The following is a 16,615-nucleotide window of genomic DNA, read 5'->3' as shown; positions in this document are numbered from 1 at the left end:
CGAGACGTCTGGAGAACGGCCGAGCCCAACAAGCCAGGATTCCAACGAGAGGCCCAAACAATGACCTGCCGTTTGAGCACCATCCAGAAAGAATGGGCCTGCGGTTCCCTGGGGGAGCACGGGGAGGAGCCCGCACGTTCATTAAGGCTGGCGTTCCAGGACCCTGTCCAGGCTGACTTTGGACAGGCACCGCAAGGCAACGTATGGACTGGCATCAGTCAGCCTCCATCTGAGGAACCATGTCCCAGCAATTCACGCCTTCCTGTAGGTCGACTAGAATAGTATACTTGCAGCCCAGGACCAAATGCTGCCTGCATTGGACATGCCCATGGCCTTTTGGACAATGGGGGCTTTATGACGTGGTGCATTATCCTGTCTACCGCTTTTATAGAAATCTAAAAATAGGCATGTTTTAATTTTTCTAATGGTAGGGTCACTCCAGGAAAAGCCATTGAATTTCATGCTGAAAAAATTTAGTAATAAAATTGAGTGGGGTTTCACTACTTTTCAACTAAAAAAGGTGGCTTTTTTGACCCAAGGACAGCAGGAAGGTTAAACAGTAGAATAATAACATGTCCCTTTGATGTAAAAATATAATTTCTAAATGCTAATATGGTGCATCCATTCTGTAGTAGATATTCACTTGTGTTCTCCTGAGTGGTAGTTCATTAAACAGATGCACCATTGATGACATTTAGGTTACTTAGATAAGTAACCTGGTTTTCAAACAACCAGTACCAAATCCTCTTCTATTGTGTAGTTTAGGAACTTGGTTGCTTTCAGGCGAAAAAAAAAGAAAAAAGAATTTAAAATCTAAACTGAATAAAATTTATGTAATAGAAAATATATTTAATATAAACAAGAGGAGTAATATAATGTAATTTGTTTTCTTTGGTTCATAATGAATAACATAATTGTTTTTTAAATGTCTTATTTTAGAATTTTTGTCAAACCTTAATAGTTTTCTCTCAGACATTGTTGTTGCAGTGATTCAAAAGTTCACGGAAAACACCCCAAGAAATAAACATTTCTCCATGTACTAAAATGACAATGAAGTCTGCGTCCATTTTGACCACAGACATGGATTAATTATCCCCTACATATAGGTGAGATGGGCTTCACATTGTCTGTCTGACCACTACTTGCTAAGACCACAATGCAGAAACATTAAACCATGACACAGTCATAAAGTGTCACGGCGCGGGTAGGGGGAACCCAAACGCAGAGGGAAAAGAAAACACAAATCCAAAATGGGAGGGGAACAAAGACTTTACTAAAGACAGGCAAACAAGCAGGGAACAGACAAGGCCACAAAGGGAAAAAACACGAACTCAAAAAATCTCTAAATAACAGAAAACAAGAGGAACTCAAACACGGGCAGGGCAGAACGCAGGTAGGCAGAACACAAGGGCAAATTAACAAGTCAGGAACAAAACAAGTCAGGAACAAAACAAGTCAGGAACAAAACAAGTCAGGAACAAAACAAGTCAGGAACAAAACAAGTCAGGAACAAAACAAGTCAGGAACAAAACAAGTCAGGAACAAAACTAGTCAGGAACAAAACTCAAGCAGGCAGGTACATGGAAGTCAGGGAACACACACAAGTAGGCAGGTACATGGAAGTCAGGGAACAAATACAAGCAGGCAGGTACATAGAAGTCAGGGAACAAACACAAGCAGGCAGGTACATCAAAGTCAGGGAACAAACACAAGCAGGCAGGTACATCAAAGTCAGGGAACAAACACAACTCGGGAACAAACACAAACAGGTAAAAAAACACAGGCAGGTATAAATGGTCTGAACATTAAAAGGCAACAAACACAAGGAAGAACAAACGCAAGGAACCAGCACCCGAGTCAAGGGAACAGAGAACTTAAATAGACAAGGGGTAACAAGACACAGGTGAACTCAAAAAACAATCAAACCAGAAGGAGGGGATAACAAGACACAGGTGGGAACAATGATGGGATAACGAGACAATGAAACAATCATACAATTAACAGGGAGGGAGCAGGACACAAAACAGAAGTGCCGCCATCTGGCGGCCCAACAGGGGAAACACAGACAGGAACACCGGAACATGACATAAAGAATCTTTCTTCAGTCAGACCACAAAGCTCCAGACACACTTACACTAATTATACAGCCAATTTCTGAACATTCGCTAATGTGCCATATATTCCTCACCATAGCCCAAAGTGTTCTATTAGCAAATATTTGTGGCATTAGCCCCACCCAATGTAATTATATTATATGCACAAACCTCTGCATTCAGAGCAGAAAAAATGATCTGAATCACATCACAACATACAATATGACACATTTATACATATCAAAACAAATTTCAAAGTACAAAAACACTCACATTTACACTCCAACCTTTATATGTTGCTGAATGGAGCAGTCAGTATTACAGCCATTACAAGCTCTCATCAATGACTTTCAGGAGAAGTTTCTTTCATCTGTCCAAGAGTACTTTTGACCTCTGCTTCCTGAGACAGGCCACTCCAGTCTTCAATTCAGCAGGCTGTTGCTATGTGACGGGGGGGTGAGGTGGGGGGTGGGGGGGTGGTGGTGATTGGTTGAGCAAGCAGGATGCACGTGCAATTAATTTTACCTTTGAAGACAAAAGTTCAGCACTGGCCAAACAAAATTCATGCCAATAAAATCTAAAAGGGTGATTTGTACAGAGTGACCAGTAAAACGTTGGCAGGGAATTGCATTTGACTATAACCATGGAGCCCTTGTCCCTGGTAGCTGGCCAAGGGGAACAAATCCAATCATTTTTGTCTTTTTAATTCAAGTGCTCTGAAATGGATTGCATTGCGTGATGCCTTGCTGCCACGTGCCGCAGGCGATTAGATATTTAACCAGTAACTCTTTCTGTGGTTAAATTAATCTCAACCATATACGTGAAACCTGGAGTTATTCAATTATCTCTTCTGGTGACTTACATGCTGTGTTTTTCAACATACTGTTTTAAAGAATATGATTGTATGATACATGTTTGTATACAATTTGGATGATTTCTTAAAATATGCATAGCTATTAAGGGACTGCAGAGCTGACACCATCTGTGTCGGTAAGCTGTTCAACCAACACAAATGTCTGTATCTGTATTCAAATAGAAACCTGGAAATGGCCGTGGCATAGACTGTGAGTTGTGCAAACAAAATAAATTGGTAGTTTTTTAGCCTGATGTACACAGGCATTGCTATTGTGCTTTCAATGCACCGAACTCACGAACTCCTCACACTGACACACCATTAATCATGAAGTAAAATAAGAATCCAGAATAACAGCGTTGAGGTTCCCTTCACAAGCTGCTGGAAGCAGTTTACTGAATCTTCATCTACTGCTAAACATTGCACCAGGTAGTCATGACTACAGATACAAGAGACAGGGTGAGTATTTAAGGGCGATGAAAGAGAGAATGGAATGTGAAAGACAGAGAGAAGGCTACTTTCATTAGCTGCGCATGCTTTTATGGCTAAAGCTGGCACGGAGCTCTGAAACAGTAAAGGTGTTTTCCAATGCCATAGAGAATTAAACTTGCTCATTAAAAAAGCACAATATGTGAAGCAAAAATCATTTTAAACCGCAGGCAAAATATTTGAGGATTCCATACCACAAATAAACTTCATATTGGTAATAATATTCCAGTACCCACAAGGTTTTACAATAAGAATGAAACTAATGTTGGTATGCTGGTTAGTATTTTAATATTTTTTATACATTGTATTGCATATTACAATTTAGTCATTTTGCAGACATATTTAAGTGGCCTACAAAAGTTAATTTCATATGGTTAAGATATGCCACTAGGGCTAGAGCTAGGCAAGATAAAGGGAGAGAAGGGTTCATTGTATTTGAGTTATTTGAACTGAATTTGAGCCACCACATGAAGAATGTGAAGATGTATTGAATGAATTTGGACAAGCTGAAGACCTGAAGTTTTTATGTGTTTTACAAGGAGGGAGAATATGAAATAAACACTGAAATGTAGTATCCTACAACCACTAGACACCAGATTATACCAGAACATGATGCGGAAGGGAATCTGTGGCCTCTGTTTCCCCCCGCCTTTATAAACGTGAGCCTGATCGCTGCTTCACAGACCGTGGGGATGTGCAGGAAAGCTTGACGTTAGAAATGTGATCCGTGTTCCTCTGGGAACCGACCCCACCGGGAAGGGGTAGTGAGCAATGGCCTGCAGCATGCCAGGGTCTTCTTTCCATTAAGACAAAGACACAGAACAAGACAGAGAGAGGTAGAGAGAGAGAGTGAGAGAGAGAGAGAGAGAGAGAGAGAGAGAGAGAGAGAGCGAAAGTAGAGCCCCTCATTTACCAAAATGCAGGTTGATAAGATTATGCTGTCATGCCAACATGGAGGTTAATTCATTAGCCAGATGAGGCCAGCAGTAGGGATTGGATAGTACTGTTGCCTCGGTAGCATTATTAAATTTAGCCAAAGAGAAGGAGGCAGCATACAAACCAAACATGAGTCAGACTCGTGCGCCTGCACGCACACACACACGCACACACACACACACACACGCACACACACACGCGCGCACACGAAGTACTGCAAAAGCACCTTCAAACCGGCCCTCCCTCAATCGAAGCGGAGGCTGCAGTTTTTCTCCTTTGCATTGCGGCAGTCTTCACCTCCAGCTATGCAGTCGGCATGAGGAAGCACATGCTCTGGCCCCGCCCACTGGATCCCATGCGCACAGGTGCTGACTGAGCACAACCGCACATTGATGTGTGGAGTGGGGGGGGGGGGTTGCATTGCAGAGCCACTGCGGACCCTGTAGCACGCAGTGCTTGCCACGATCATACACTACACCACATCAGCATTCCCTGACTGAGCCCTTCCTTGCCCTGGGCAAAATACCGTACTGCTCATAAAACTGGGCGTGAAAATATGGTCCGTAGAAATCACGGAACTTAACGGGCTGGCAGTTTGTTGAGATGGGTAAAGTCAATCATCCAGTATGAGAAACATTCTCATATATAATCCATTTTATGACTCCCGCCTCCTCAAATCCCTCAGTGCATCAGAAATCACAATGTAATGTTTTAGGCATCATTTAAAATTTGCAGTTACAATCCATGCTTTTTTTCCACTATTTGGGCACATCTCTCTTCAGCGTGAAAAGGGATTATGATTCTGGGACTGCATCTGACAACAGTGAGTTATACCGTCTGCAGATAGAAGCCTTTCATTCTAATTGGCTGAGAGGCATGTAAATGTGGGCCTGCTGCCCCCTCCCATCTGTGTGCGCCATGCTTCAGGAGGGGCAGCTTCTCCTGCTCTCATTGTGTCTGAGGCTTGTAGGTTCTGGTTTTAGCCTGGGGCCCCGAGCCCCCTTTGCCCGCCTTAGAGCGTATTTTGGGTTCCCTCTTCCTGTCGATTGGGGTTCCCTGTGCGGAACGGGGCCAGCTGAGCTCCAGAGAGAGTCTTGGCTGGCACGATTTGCAAACTTGGCAGACTCCTGCACACTTGGATGCATGCGTACAATCAGATCAAAATACAAACCGTTATTTCACAGACGACAGTAAGATGTCAGCAGTGTTTTTTTTGTGCATGGTAAAAACTGCATTATTAATGGGAAGGAAGCCAGGCCAAACTGATGTTATCATTTATGACCATTTTGCAAGTAACCATGGTGGGTAATTCAATATTAAACATTAAATAAAAGTTTTAAAAATTATTATTAACCTCTGCAAGAAAAACATGCAGGAGATTGTCAATCATAAACAGTTCTTGTTTCCAAAGCTGTTGTTATGTGAGTTACATCTTGTTGATGGGACTTAATGTGTGTTCACACAGTGGAAAAGAGAAAGCTAATAAGAACAGCGGGCAATAAACAAATTGGCTTAGAATGGCAAAAATGAATCTTCAAAGTAGCTTTTTACAGGAACAGTTTTGTCATAACAGTTGTCTCCATATGGATGTTCTGTAATATAGCATGTTTGTGTTTGTGAAAATCATTACACATTATTACATCGTCAAGTTCACTTAATTTGTTGCTCTTGTGTAACCAAACGTAAAGCGTGCAGATGAAGCGAGCATAAGTGCTAGTTTTGGAGACGTGCTGTAAAGCAGCAAACGTGTTTATTTTAGCACACGTGTGCACTTTCCCAGGTAGCCTGCAGTGCAGCCACAGGGATTGTGGGAAACAACCGGTCCCCTGTGTTAGCCCAGCCCACACTCAACGGGGACTGAACGAGTGCACCATGCATCATGACTGGAGCTATGCCGTGAAATTGCACAGTCATGGCCCGCATGCGGTCCGCCTTTCAGAACATCGATACAAATTTCCGCTATTGGCTGAATAAAATTAACGATAAAACTCGGCGCGACTGTAAAAAAAATATATGCAGGGCAGCAATCCCGTTGCAAAACGATCAAATAAAAAATTCAGCTACTCAACTTTATTGGACAGATGAATTAATTTACAGACAAGTTTTGTTGGAAACACTCGTATCTATTTTCTAATATGACATGTTTTATTAATGAATGCTAGCATTTACAGTAAGAGTTTAAGAGTTTAATTGCATTAATGTATCCAGTCTATTTCATTGTTGGTAAGTGATTGCAAAGTTGCTTTCGTAGATTGAAGGTAATAATTTGAACAGCTTTGGATATTTTTAATTTGGAAATTTGCTACAGGAATTCATCCACTCTCTAGTCCAGAACAAAACCAGGACAAGGTGCCAATAGACTGTGCATTTGTGTGCACGCAAAAGTGTGAGTGAGTGAGTGAGTGAGCTTACTTGTTCAAAGTATGATCAGAAGGATCAATAGTTAAAGTAAAGTGAAGGATAGTTGGAAAGAAGAAGAGGGGAAAATAAAAGATGAAGGTAGAATGCTGCAGAGAATTTGATTGTGGAAATGAGGATGTGTGGGGGCTGTGTGGAAACAGAGAGATCTTGAGAGACATCGCATTGATCTGGGCGGCGGTCTTGGGAAAGATGGGAGGGGCAGGTGGGAGAAACGGAGGAGAGGGAGGGATGAAGGGATGCGAGAGAGGAGGGGCTTGGGGGACTCCGCATTGAGCGATGATGGATGGGAGGGGAAGGCTGCGATGTTAGAGCCGGTGGGTGGTGGTGGTGGCGGGGGGTGGGGGGTGGGGTGGGGGGGTCGGGCTCCTCTCTATAAAAGCCCGGCACATCGCAGCCAGCCAGACTGTCGCTTCCCTCCCTGCCTGAATCTCCCTGCGACCTCAGCGAGCGCCGCCGAGCCAGAGAAGCCCCAGACCAGACGTCCGAGGAAACGGAAGAGAGAAGAACCATGAGCCACTCCTCCGTCCGCAGCTCCGGCTCCGCCTCCACCTCCTACCGCCGGGCCTTCGGGGGCGGCGCCCCCATGCCCTCCTACTCCTCCATGTCCTCCAGGACGTCGTACGGCGGGGGGCGCTACCTCAACTCCATGCCCCCCACCATGGCCTCCCGCTCGTCCGGCTACCGGCTGCGCTCCAGCGGCTCCCCGGCCCCCCGCCTGTCCTACGACAAGGTGGACTTCACCCTCGCCGAGGCCGTCAACCAGGAGTTCCTGACCACCCGCAGCAACGAGAAGGCCGAGCTGCAGGAGCTGAACGACCGCTTCGCCAGCTTCATCGAGAAGGTGCGCTACCTGGAGCAGCAGAACGCCGGGCTGGAGACGGAGCTCAGCCACTTCAAGGGCAACAAGCAGGAGCCCAGCCGGGCCGACGAGCTCTTCCAGCGCGAGCTCCGCGAGCTCCGCCAGCAGATCGAGCACATGGGCAAGGAGCGCGACGGCATGCAGGTGGAGCGCGACAACATGGCCGAGGACCTGGCCCTGGTCAAGCAGCGGTGAGCACTGAGGGGGGGGCGGTGGCGGGGGCGGGGCGGGGGCGGGGGCGGGGGGGCCAGCGGGATGGGGGTAAGGGTCTGGGTATGCAGCGAAACGTGCAGCGTTAAGTTAACGTTATTAAACTGATTCGGTTAATTGCATCCCTCCATATAAATGTCCTTTGGGCTAAATTAGCGCTCAGCGTGTATCAGAGAAATTACGGGATAACAGTCTGGGTTCCTGGGGAACGTAGGTGTAGAACTCAGCATTGCATTACAGGCATTTAGCAGACACTCTTATCCAGAGCGACTTGCACAACTTTTACAGCAGGTTGCAGGTGGGCTGATTTGGGGTGGGGGGGGGGGGGGGGCTGCTGTTAGCTCAGATAGACCCTGTCCTGTACTTTAAGATCCGAACAAGCACAAGAGAGAGCGAGCAGGGGTGCTGAGGAGGGCTTGGGTTTGTTTTGGTAAGGAGGCTTCCATCCCTAAACCTTCACAAACGTCCCGATCTGGGACAAAGTTCCGTGCCACACCCATTCCATTCTGGCAGCGGCGGGGTGGGGCGTGGCACACTCCCCTAACTCTGGTGCAGTAGTCTCCGGGATGACATTGTACATGCGGAGCATCCAATGCACATACTATCCAAAGGTTTAGTGTTTTAAAAGTTTCGTTTCTTTTTGTTTGCTTTTTTAATACAGTACTGACATGCTTATGGGTCTTATGTAAAACAGACCGTTTTTTTTACAACATGCTTGGATATCCAACTTACTCAGCCATACAAATGCTTTATGTTTCTAACTATAATTAACCACTCTAACGGATCTTTAAAACGCACCCTTACTTCCTTTTTAATTACATTTACTGAGAGGAAGAGCAGAGTCCTCATCGAGCACTTTCGAAACAGAACGGCATCAAACAACAGCGTTTCGTTTGCAAGAGCGGTTGGTGGCTGGTGTTTAAAATAAATCAGAGGTTTAGTGCATTCAAAAAGTATCATGTAATTAATAGCCTTAATATTATCCTGAATAAAGCCAAGCGAGTGCATTTCTATTTAGTCAAACTGAAAAACAGGACAGCAGCTCTATTAGCAGGTGTATTGAAGCGTTGAACGCGAGTATTGTGGACAGTTGGCTGTGATAAGACGAGGCTTTGGGCTGCGGGCGGCAGGACCGGGAGAAGCTGCCGACATGAGCCGTGACACGCACTGCGTGTGAAGGACACGCCCGCATCATGCAGACTGTGGAGTCCGTAGCTCCTCCCCCTCCCCCGCAAAAGGGTGACAGGGGGAATAGATGGGTGGTGCAAAGGGAGGAGCTGGAAGTGCGCGTGTGTGGGTGGGGTGTGGGGGTGGGGGTGGGGTGTGCGCGTGTGGGGGTGGGGGTGGGGTGTGCACGTGTGTGGGCGGGGTGTGGGGGTGGGGGTGGGGTGTGGGGGTGGGTGGGCGATCTGTGGGGGGGCTTCATGCGGAAAATAGCATCAAGGAAGAAAAAAATCAATGAAGCCCCATCATAGATTCTCCATTACAGTCTCCAGGCTGGAGTGTCAGAAGCACCATTAGAAACAGTGCTGCTGCAATGGAGCATGAATTAAAGATGAGCCTGGCTCGGTCCCGCCCACCTTGGCTATTGTGTAACAGGGGCTGCTATGCCCCTGGGGGCAGTGCTGCTGCAGGAGACAGATTGGGGTCTGCCCAATTACTGACCACATGAGCCAGACCCACACGCTCCTGCCGTGATTGGATTCCTTTTAATGCGGACATACATCAAGGCTAGCTAGCTTGCATATCCGCTTCTATAGACACTGTGGAGGCTTTTCCTACTCAAAACAAACTAAACACACTCGACAGTTATGGTGTTTATTTTAGCTGGCACCAAAATTCTGCAGGATTTGTTTACATTGCAACATTCAGTAATTAAAGAGCTGTGGTTTTATTGGAGTAGCCAGGGTATAGTTATGCACAGTTTTTGTATAACAGCAGCACTTCAGCATAAGATGAAGTCCAGGACCCCAGCCATTTTACCGCATCCTGTCCTGTTACATCATAAAACCGCACGGTCCACTCCTTAAGCTGACAGCAAGTTACACACAGCTTCACTTCTCCAATGGATTAAATGTACACTTGCTTTCATCCCAACTGTGGAGCTTGTTGAAACAATAACTTAATTATTTTTTATTGATAATAATGCTACTACTACTAATAATAATAATAATAATAATGAGTTCATTATTTTTTATTGATAATTATAATAACAACAACAATAAAAATAATTAATATTCTTGTTATAAGCAGTATTTAGAAGCAGTATTTTGAGGAAATGTGACAGTGGGGCTGTCGCACAACACTCAACCCCCCCCCCCCCCCCCACAGGAAAAACCGAAACATTTTAGAGAGATTCAGGACAGCTGGAGGAAGCACTATGTCTTGGGGGGGGAGAGGGCAGGAGTCATAAAGGGGGCAATCAACAAAATTTGTCATTGTGTAAGTGACCCCTTTCATCCGCCTCTCCTGATCCTTTAACATGATTTTGAACAGGGAGATGGATCTGATGGCCATTTGCCAGCTGCTACCTCTTGTGTGGATACAAGTGGAACCTGGCAGCAAATCCATCCAGCCCTCTGTCCAAAGATCTCAAAGGGGATCACGTAATCATGTGATTTGGGTGCAATCTCTTTAAATACTCAACAAAATGCTCTTCAATCCAGAAACTGAATTATAGTTTTCGAATTTACTCCACAACTGATTGCATTTGTATGTTCCATATTTCACACTCTCACCCTGTTTCTCCACTGACGTGTAACCCAAAAAGCCAGACAATCTGACATGATTTACAGTAGATTACTCTAGACAGAATATAGGGTTAAAACTATTCCAGACAGAATGTAGGCCTTAGATTACTCCAGACAGAGTGTGGGTCTTAGATTACTCCAGACAGAACATAGGGCTTAGATTATTCCAGACAGAACATAGGGCTTATATTACTCCAGACAGAGTGTAGGGCTAAGATTACTCCAGACAGAATGTGGGGCTTAGATTACTCCAGACATATTGTAGGGTTTAGATTACTCCAGACAGAACATATGTCTTAGATTACTCCAGACAGAACACAGGGCTTAGATTACTCCAGACAGAACACAGGTCTTAGATTACTCCAGACAGAATGTGGGGTTTAGATTACTCCAGACAGAACATAGGGCTGAGACAGAATGTCTTAATGAAGATCTGGCATACCACATTGCCTCAGACATTGTTTTATCTTTTCCTCTGATGTATTATCAACTATCAACAATCACAATCTGGTGGCAATTGTCCATAAAATTCTGTAAATTAATTTTTTATGCAATTTTGCAGACTCCTTACCCTATTAAACAAATCAGCACAAATGACTAGAAATGAGGCAAGTGTACACAGAATGCTACTGACATGATGGTAGCATGATCGAAATGGCTGTCTTGCACTTAACATTTTAACAATTTCTATATTGCACTTTAGCATGACATTTTTTAACATCATATTGCAAAGAAAAAGTCTATTTGTGTTACAAGTAAAGCCTACTAAAGCTAGCTGTTTGTTACTAGTAGAGCCTTGTTCTTTTTGACAGATAAAAAATAATTCCATGGCTTTATGTATTATTTTAATCCCACTGTTCATGGATGCAAAACAAGATGTTGAATTTTCATGATGAGTGTATGCATTATATTATGTGCTATGTAGAGAAATTTAGAGACAATAGTGTGTGTGTGTGTGTGTGTGTGTGTGTGTGTTTGACTTGGTCTCATGGTTTTGTGTACCTCCGCCCCCACCCCCCTTGGCCAGCCTGGAGGAAGAGACCCAGAAGCGAGCTGAAGCTGAGAACAACCTGGTGCTCTTCCGCAAGGTAAACTAACGCAACAGAGAAAAGAACAACACAGCTCTTACAAAATAACTATATACCTGTGTGAGATCCTACACAGACTGTGCCTCAGAACATGAGCAGCCCACACCCTTCCAGATCAGCAGCTAAGAGGGAAATCTACACATCTCCCATGCACTTTAATGAGTTTGCAGAGTGTTTGTGATTATGTGGGTTATTCTGCTTTCTTTGTCCGTACCCTTGGTCTCTTCCCTGCACATGACTGACACCCTGTGGCAGGTTGTGATTCCACAAAGTTTAGTAAACCTGAGTAGCGCAGACACATTACATTATGACATTATGACATTATGGCATGACATTACATTATGCACGGCAGCAGTCACGATGAAAGTAAAATGTCCTCCAGGACGTGGACGACGCCACTCTCTCTCGCCTGGAGCTCGAGAGGAAGATCGAGTCCCTGATGGATGAGATTGAGTTCCTGAAGAAGCTGCATGATGAGGTTAGCACTGCCGTCCCGTGACCTGACCCCTACACAAGACAACCAGCACCCAGAATCCTCAGTCAAAAACTATAGTTCAATAAACATACAAATTAAGGGAATTAGCTGGAAGCATTGCCACTTTAATAATGAATACCAGCAACAACTCATATGTGAAATTTGAGTAATCATTGCTGAAATGCAGCTGTTAAAAATATGGAAATGGAGAGAAAAATTTTTCTGTTGGCTGACCCATATGAGCGATTCCTTCTGTGACCCCTCCTCGCCCTTTGCCCTTTGCCCTCTGCTCCCGCCACATCAGGAGATCCAGGATGTGCAGGTGAGCGTGCAGACCCAGCATCTGAAGATGGAAGTGGACTCCTCCAGACCTGACCTGACCACCGCTCTGCGTGACATCAGGGCCCAGTATGAGAGCATTGCTGCCAAGAACATGCAGGAGTCTGAGGAGTGGTACAAGTCCAAGGTAACACACACACATGAACATTCAACACAAATATGTACACACAAACACGTGCACACACAAACATATACAAACCCACACACACACACACAAACACGCACAAACATATACAAACCCACACACACACAAATAATGTACACACATCCACATGCACCCGGATGCACACACAAATGTGCACATGCACATTCAAAAATACACACACACACAGATGTGTGTGCGTGTGCGAGTGTGTTTCTGTGCTCATGTCCTCGTGCGCTTGCGTGTCCCTGCAGTTTGCTGACCTGACTGACTCCGCTAAGCGCAACAACGAGGCTCTGCGCCAGGCCAAGCAGGAGTCCAATGAGTACCGCAGGCAGATCCAGACCGTCACCTGTGAGATCGATGCGCTGAAGAGCACGGTGTGTGTGCCCAAGGGCTTAAATAGACCGGTTTGCACCTCGTATCATTAGCTTGCAGCTCCCAAAATGTAATGTATCTCAATTGAAGCAACCATGCTGTCTTTTAATTCAACTGTCTTTTTATTCAACCAAAAATACGCTAAATTGGTACTTTTTTTAAAACAGCAATGTGGCTCAGAAGGTAAGAGCGGTTGTCTGGCAGTCGGAGGGTTGCCGGTTTGATCCCCGCTCTGGGCATGTCGAAGTGTCCCTGAGCAAGACACCTAACCCCTAACTGCTCTGGTGAATGCGAGGCATCAATTGTAAAGCGCTTTGGATAAAAGCGCTATATAAATGCAGTCCATTTACCATTTACCATTTACATAAGCTGTAGAGTAGAGCGCCTCTAGCACTGTGTTGAGCCTGGTCTTAAGTACTCCAGGGTTCCCTGCTCTCAGCCGTTACACACATTAACTTTCAGAGCTTCAAGCAAATGCTTACAGTCAACCAGCTCACTCTAGGTCTCTGAAATGCATCTAGTTCAAAAACATTTATTTTTTTTTACCTTTCTTAACCCGTTTTTATCATGGCTGTCGCCCCCTTGTGGCCCGGCAGAACGAGGCCCTGATGAGGCAGATGAGGGACATGGAGGACCAGTTTGGGGTGGAAGTGAACGGCTACCAGGACTCGGTGGCTCGTTTGGAGGAGGAGATCCGCCACCTGAAGGACGAGATGTCCCGCCACCTGAGGGAGTACCAGGACCTGCTCAACGTCAAGATGGCGCTGGACATCGAGATCGCCACCTACAGGAAGCTCCTGGAGGGCGAGGAGAGCAGGTGAAGGAGAGAAGGGTGATGGGGGAACAAGAATAGACACTTCTAAATGCAGGCAGCTTCTTGGTCCTGGATAAATGCAGAGCCTGCAGTTTACGTCGTTAATCAGCATTTACTTAATCAAATAAAGTAGTTGTTTAGACAGGAAATTCATTGATACGCGAGTGCATTCAGTGACTTTTTGAAAACAGGAAGGGAGCTCATTTTATAAAGAAACTGTCATTGTAGCTTGTACTGAGTATGATCTTGTCTGTAACATCCTACTGACCCCATGACCATTGTTTCTGCCTCCAGGATTACTGTTCCCATCAATGTCTCCTCTATGAGTTCTCATCGTAATGCTGGTGAGTCCATCGCGCGCACGCACACACACACACGCACACACACACGCATGCACACACAGATATGCCCCCGCGGGAAAGGCCACACAATAACAGACACACAGAAAAACTAGCATGCATGTGTGCACACAAACACACACACAGTGAACTGTGACCCTGCTTAAAACATAGGACACTTGAAGCCTTTCCCACACAATCGGTAGCCACGGGGAATCTCAACCAACTCTCTTGGAATCACAAAACAACATCTCCATTCAGTCGAACATGTGTAGAGTTCAAAAAGGTACTTAGCTTTCTATCACTAGTACAGCTCTTCTTCGGCACAGCACTATGTGACTAGTACACCTCTGTCCCATTGGCACCATCTCTCCCTTCAGTCTGACCAATTCCTTCCTTCTGTCCAGATATAGATGACAACCGCAGCACCCCAAGCAAGAAAAGCGTGGTGATAAAGACCGTGGAGACTCGCGACGGGGAGGTAAGTCTCTGGGTGCTTGGCAGCAGAGCTCCACACACTGCCTGATGGAATAGAGGCGTTCCAGATGGTCAACAGAGCTCGTATTAATAAAGCATCGCAGAGCAGGAGTGCTGACCTAGGATCAGTTTGGCCTTTGCTCAAAATGGATGACGGTAGGCTATGGAAACCTAATCCTGGATCAGCATTCCCGCTCAGAGGCACCTACCCCTGATTTATACCTGCGCTGTGTCTCCTCCCCCACCAGGTGGTGAAGGAGTCCAGGAAGGACAGGGATTCAGACAGGGATGATTAGACAGAAGACCATGGCCGCTTGTTCCAGCCCTAGAGCAGAAGAATGAAAACAGAAGAAAAAAAAGAAGAATAACTGAAAATAAATAACCGTATGAAGAGTAAATTATGCCAAAATAGTACACAATCACAACCAAATCCACACTTCTCACCGTCTCTGAGCTTAAGAAGGTTGTTGATTGTACCACTGTACCAAAGCTCATACCCAAGGCAGCTTCCTTCAGGGGCCTAGATAAACCTCAGGCCAATCTCCCCTCTGTTTAAAACCTTGACTCCTGATCAGGTTTGTTTTCAGTGGTGCTTCCGTTTAGCCATTCCTCACTGACAGCCGTACTGCCACAGCGACAGAGATGATTCCCAGCTGGCTCTGGCAGTCTCAACCTACCTGGTGCTGGGGTCCCCATTAGCCCTCAGTTCCCTGGGTAACTGGAACATAGTGCATACCTCTGTCCTGGAGTTTCTTCAGGTACTCACATTGAACAGCTGTGCTGTCCATCCCACGGCGGAGCCCAAATCCAGCAGGGTGGGTGGAGGCATGCGCAACCCCCACCCGCCCGGCTCAGACACACACTGCGAAACCTCAGGCCCCGCCCCCACCCCACAGTGGGGCGTGATGGCAGACAGAGAGATCAGCAACACTTCCAACGGACAGTTCTGTTTCTAACACACAATCACTGCAGGAAGACTCGCATTGCAATGGGTTGATGATGTGTGTTTTGGCAACCAAAAAATAAAGAATGGAATGATGAATAATAATTAAAAAAACAAAAATGAAAATTGTAACTACTAATAAGTAAAATTGAAATGAAATGTGCAAATAAAATTAACTGGAACAAAGGCGAGTAACTCTGCTGACTTTTGTCTTGCTTTTCTGTAGCTAACTTATCCATGTGTGCAGTAAAGGTTTGCATGATGAGATGCATTAAAATACATATCACAAAACAAAAAGAACACAAAGAGTCTGTACTGATGAATAGCCATTAACATTGTGCTATAGAGTAGAGCTCAAAAATAGTGGTAAAACAATCATATACGGTAATGATTGCACTGATCAGTGCCTAGCAATTATCCTCAAGATAAACACACAATGCCTCCATCAGAGTGAAGTACACACAGAAACTAATAATGATTGGTTATTAGATTACATTACAACAGTATTACCTAATATGTGTTTAATATACTAATTAGGGAACTGGACTAATAACTCAAAGATAATGGGGGTTGATTCCCAGTTGGAAGTGCTGTTGTACCCTTAAGCAAGGCACTTACTCTGAATTGCTCCTTAAATAGACAGGGGTAACAAGACACAGGAGAACTCAAAGAACAATCAAACCAGAGAGAAGGGAAAACGAGAGGCAGGTGGGGACGATGATTAAATAACGAGACAATAATAAAATAATTGAAAGGAATAATACAATTAACCAACAGGCAGAACGAGCAGGACACAAAACAGAAGTGCCGCCATCTGGCGTCCCAACAGGGAAAAACAGACCGAAACACAGAACCATGACACATGGTAGTGAAATAGTAACCAGTGATATTTTGGGTTTCCCGTGTACTTTCTAGAAATAAAACGTACTTACTTCATTGATGCCATTTGACAAAACAATTAAAATAAACTAATCGCATAGAAGTATTATGGTCTTTAAGGCAATGGGATG

General features: G+C 45.2%; 1 protein-coding gene and 1 long non-coding RNA gene across 3 annotated transcripts; one reads left to right on the top strand and one right to left on the bottom strand.

Annotated features, from left to right (window-relative positions):
- The first annotated feature begins 7,202 nt into the window (after positions 1-7,202).
- On the top strand, positions 7,203-15,796 carry LOC118211234 (peripherin-like). Its single transcript, XM_035388288.1, has 9 exons — positions 7,203-7,842; positions 11,639-11,699; positions 12,082-12,177; positions 12,479-12,640; positions 12,910-13,035; positions 13,630-13,850; positions 14,142-14,191; positions 14,593-14,666; positions 14,911-15,796. The coding sequence occupies exons 1-9, from the start codon at positions 7,301-7,303 to the stop codon at positions 14,956-14,958; spliced, it is 1,380 nt and encodes a 459-aa protein (XP_035244179.1). The 5' UTR covers positions 7,203-7,300; the 3' UTR covers positions 14,959-15,796.
- On the bottom strand, positions 10,041-14,980 carry LOC118211235. 2 transcript variants are annotated; one of them, XR_004761981.1, is made up of 4 exons: positions 14,885-14,980; positions 13,580-14,707; positions 12,409-12,617; positions 10,041-12,206 (listed from the first exon to the last, which is right to left on the bottom strand). It is a non-coding gene; the product is annotated as an uncharacterized LOC118211235 (long non-coding RNA). The 2 variants fall into 2 exon arrangements; XR_004761980.1 differs by having other exon boundaries at positions 12,409-12,596.
- Positions 15,797-16,615: the final 819 nt, after the last annotated feature.

This window comes from Anguilla anguilla, chromosome 13 (genome assembly GCF_013347855.1).
Source record: "Anguilla anguilla isolate fAngAng1 chromosome 13, fAngAng1.pri, whole genome shotgun sequence".
Lineage (NCBI taxonomy): Eukaryota > Metazoa > Chordata > Actinopteri > Anguilliformes > Anguillidae > Anguilla > Anguilla anguilla.
The sequence above is the reverse complement of the archived record's forward strand: the minus strand, read 5'-3'. Positions and strand labels throughout refer to the sequence as shown.

Coding starts and splice junctions, on each gene's coding strand:
- LOC118211234 (XM_035388288.1), top strand. CDS start 7,301: ATGAGCCACTCCTCCGTCCGCAGCTCCGGCTCCGCCTCCACCTCCTAC. Junction 12,178..12,478: donor TGAAGAAGCTGCATGATGAG/GTTAGCACTGCC, acceptor CCGCCACATCAG/GAGATCCAGGATGTGCAGGT. Junction 13,036..13,629: donor TCGATGCGCTGAAGAGCACG/GTGTGTGTGCCC, acceptor GTGGCCCGGCAG/AACGAGGCCCTGATGAGGCA.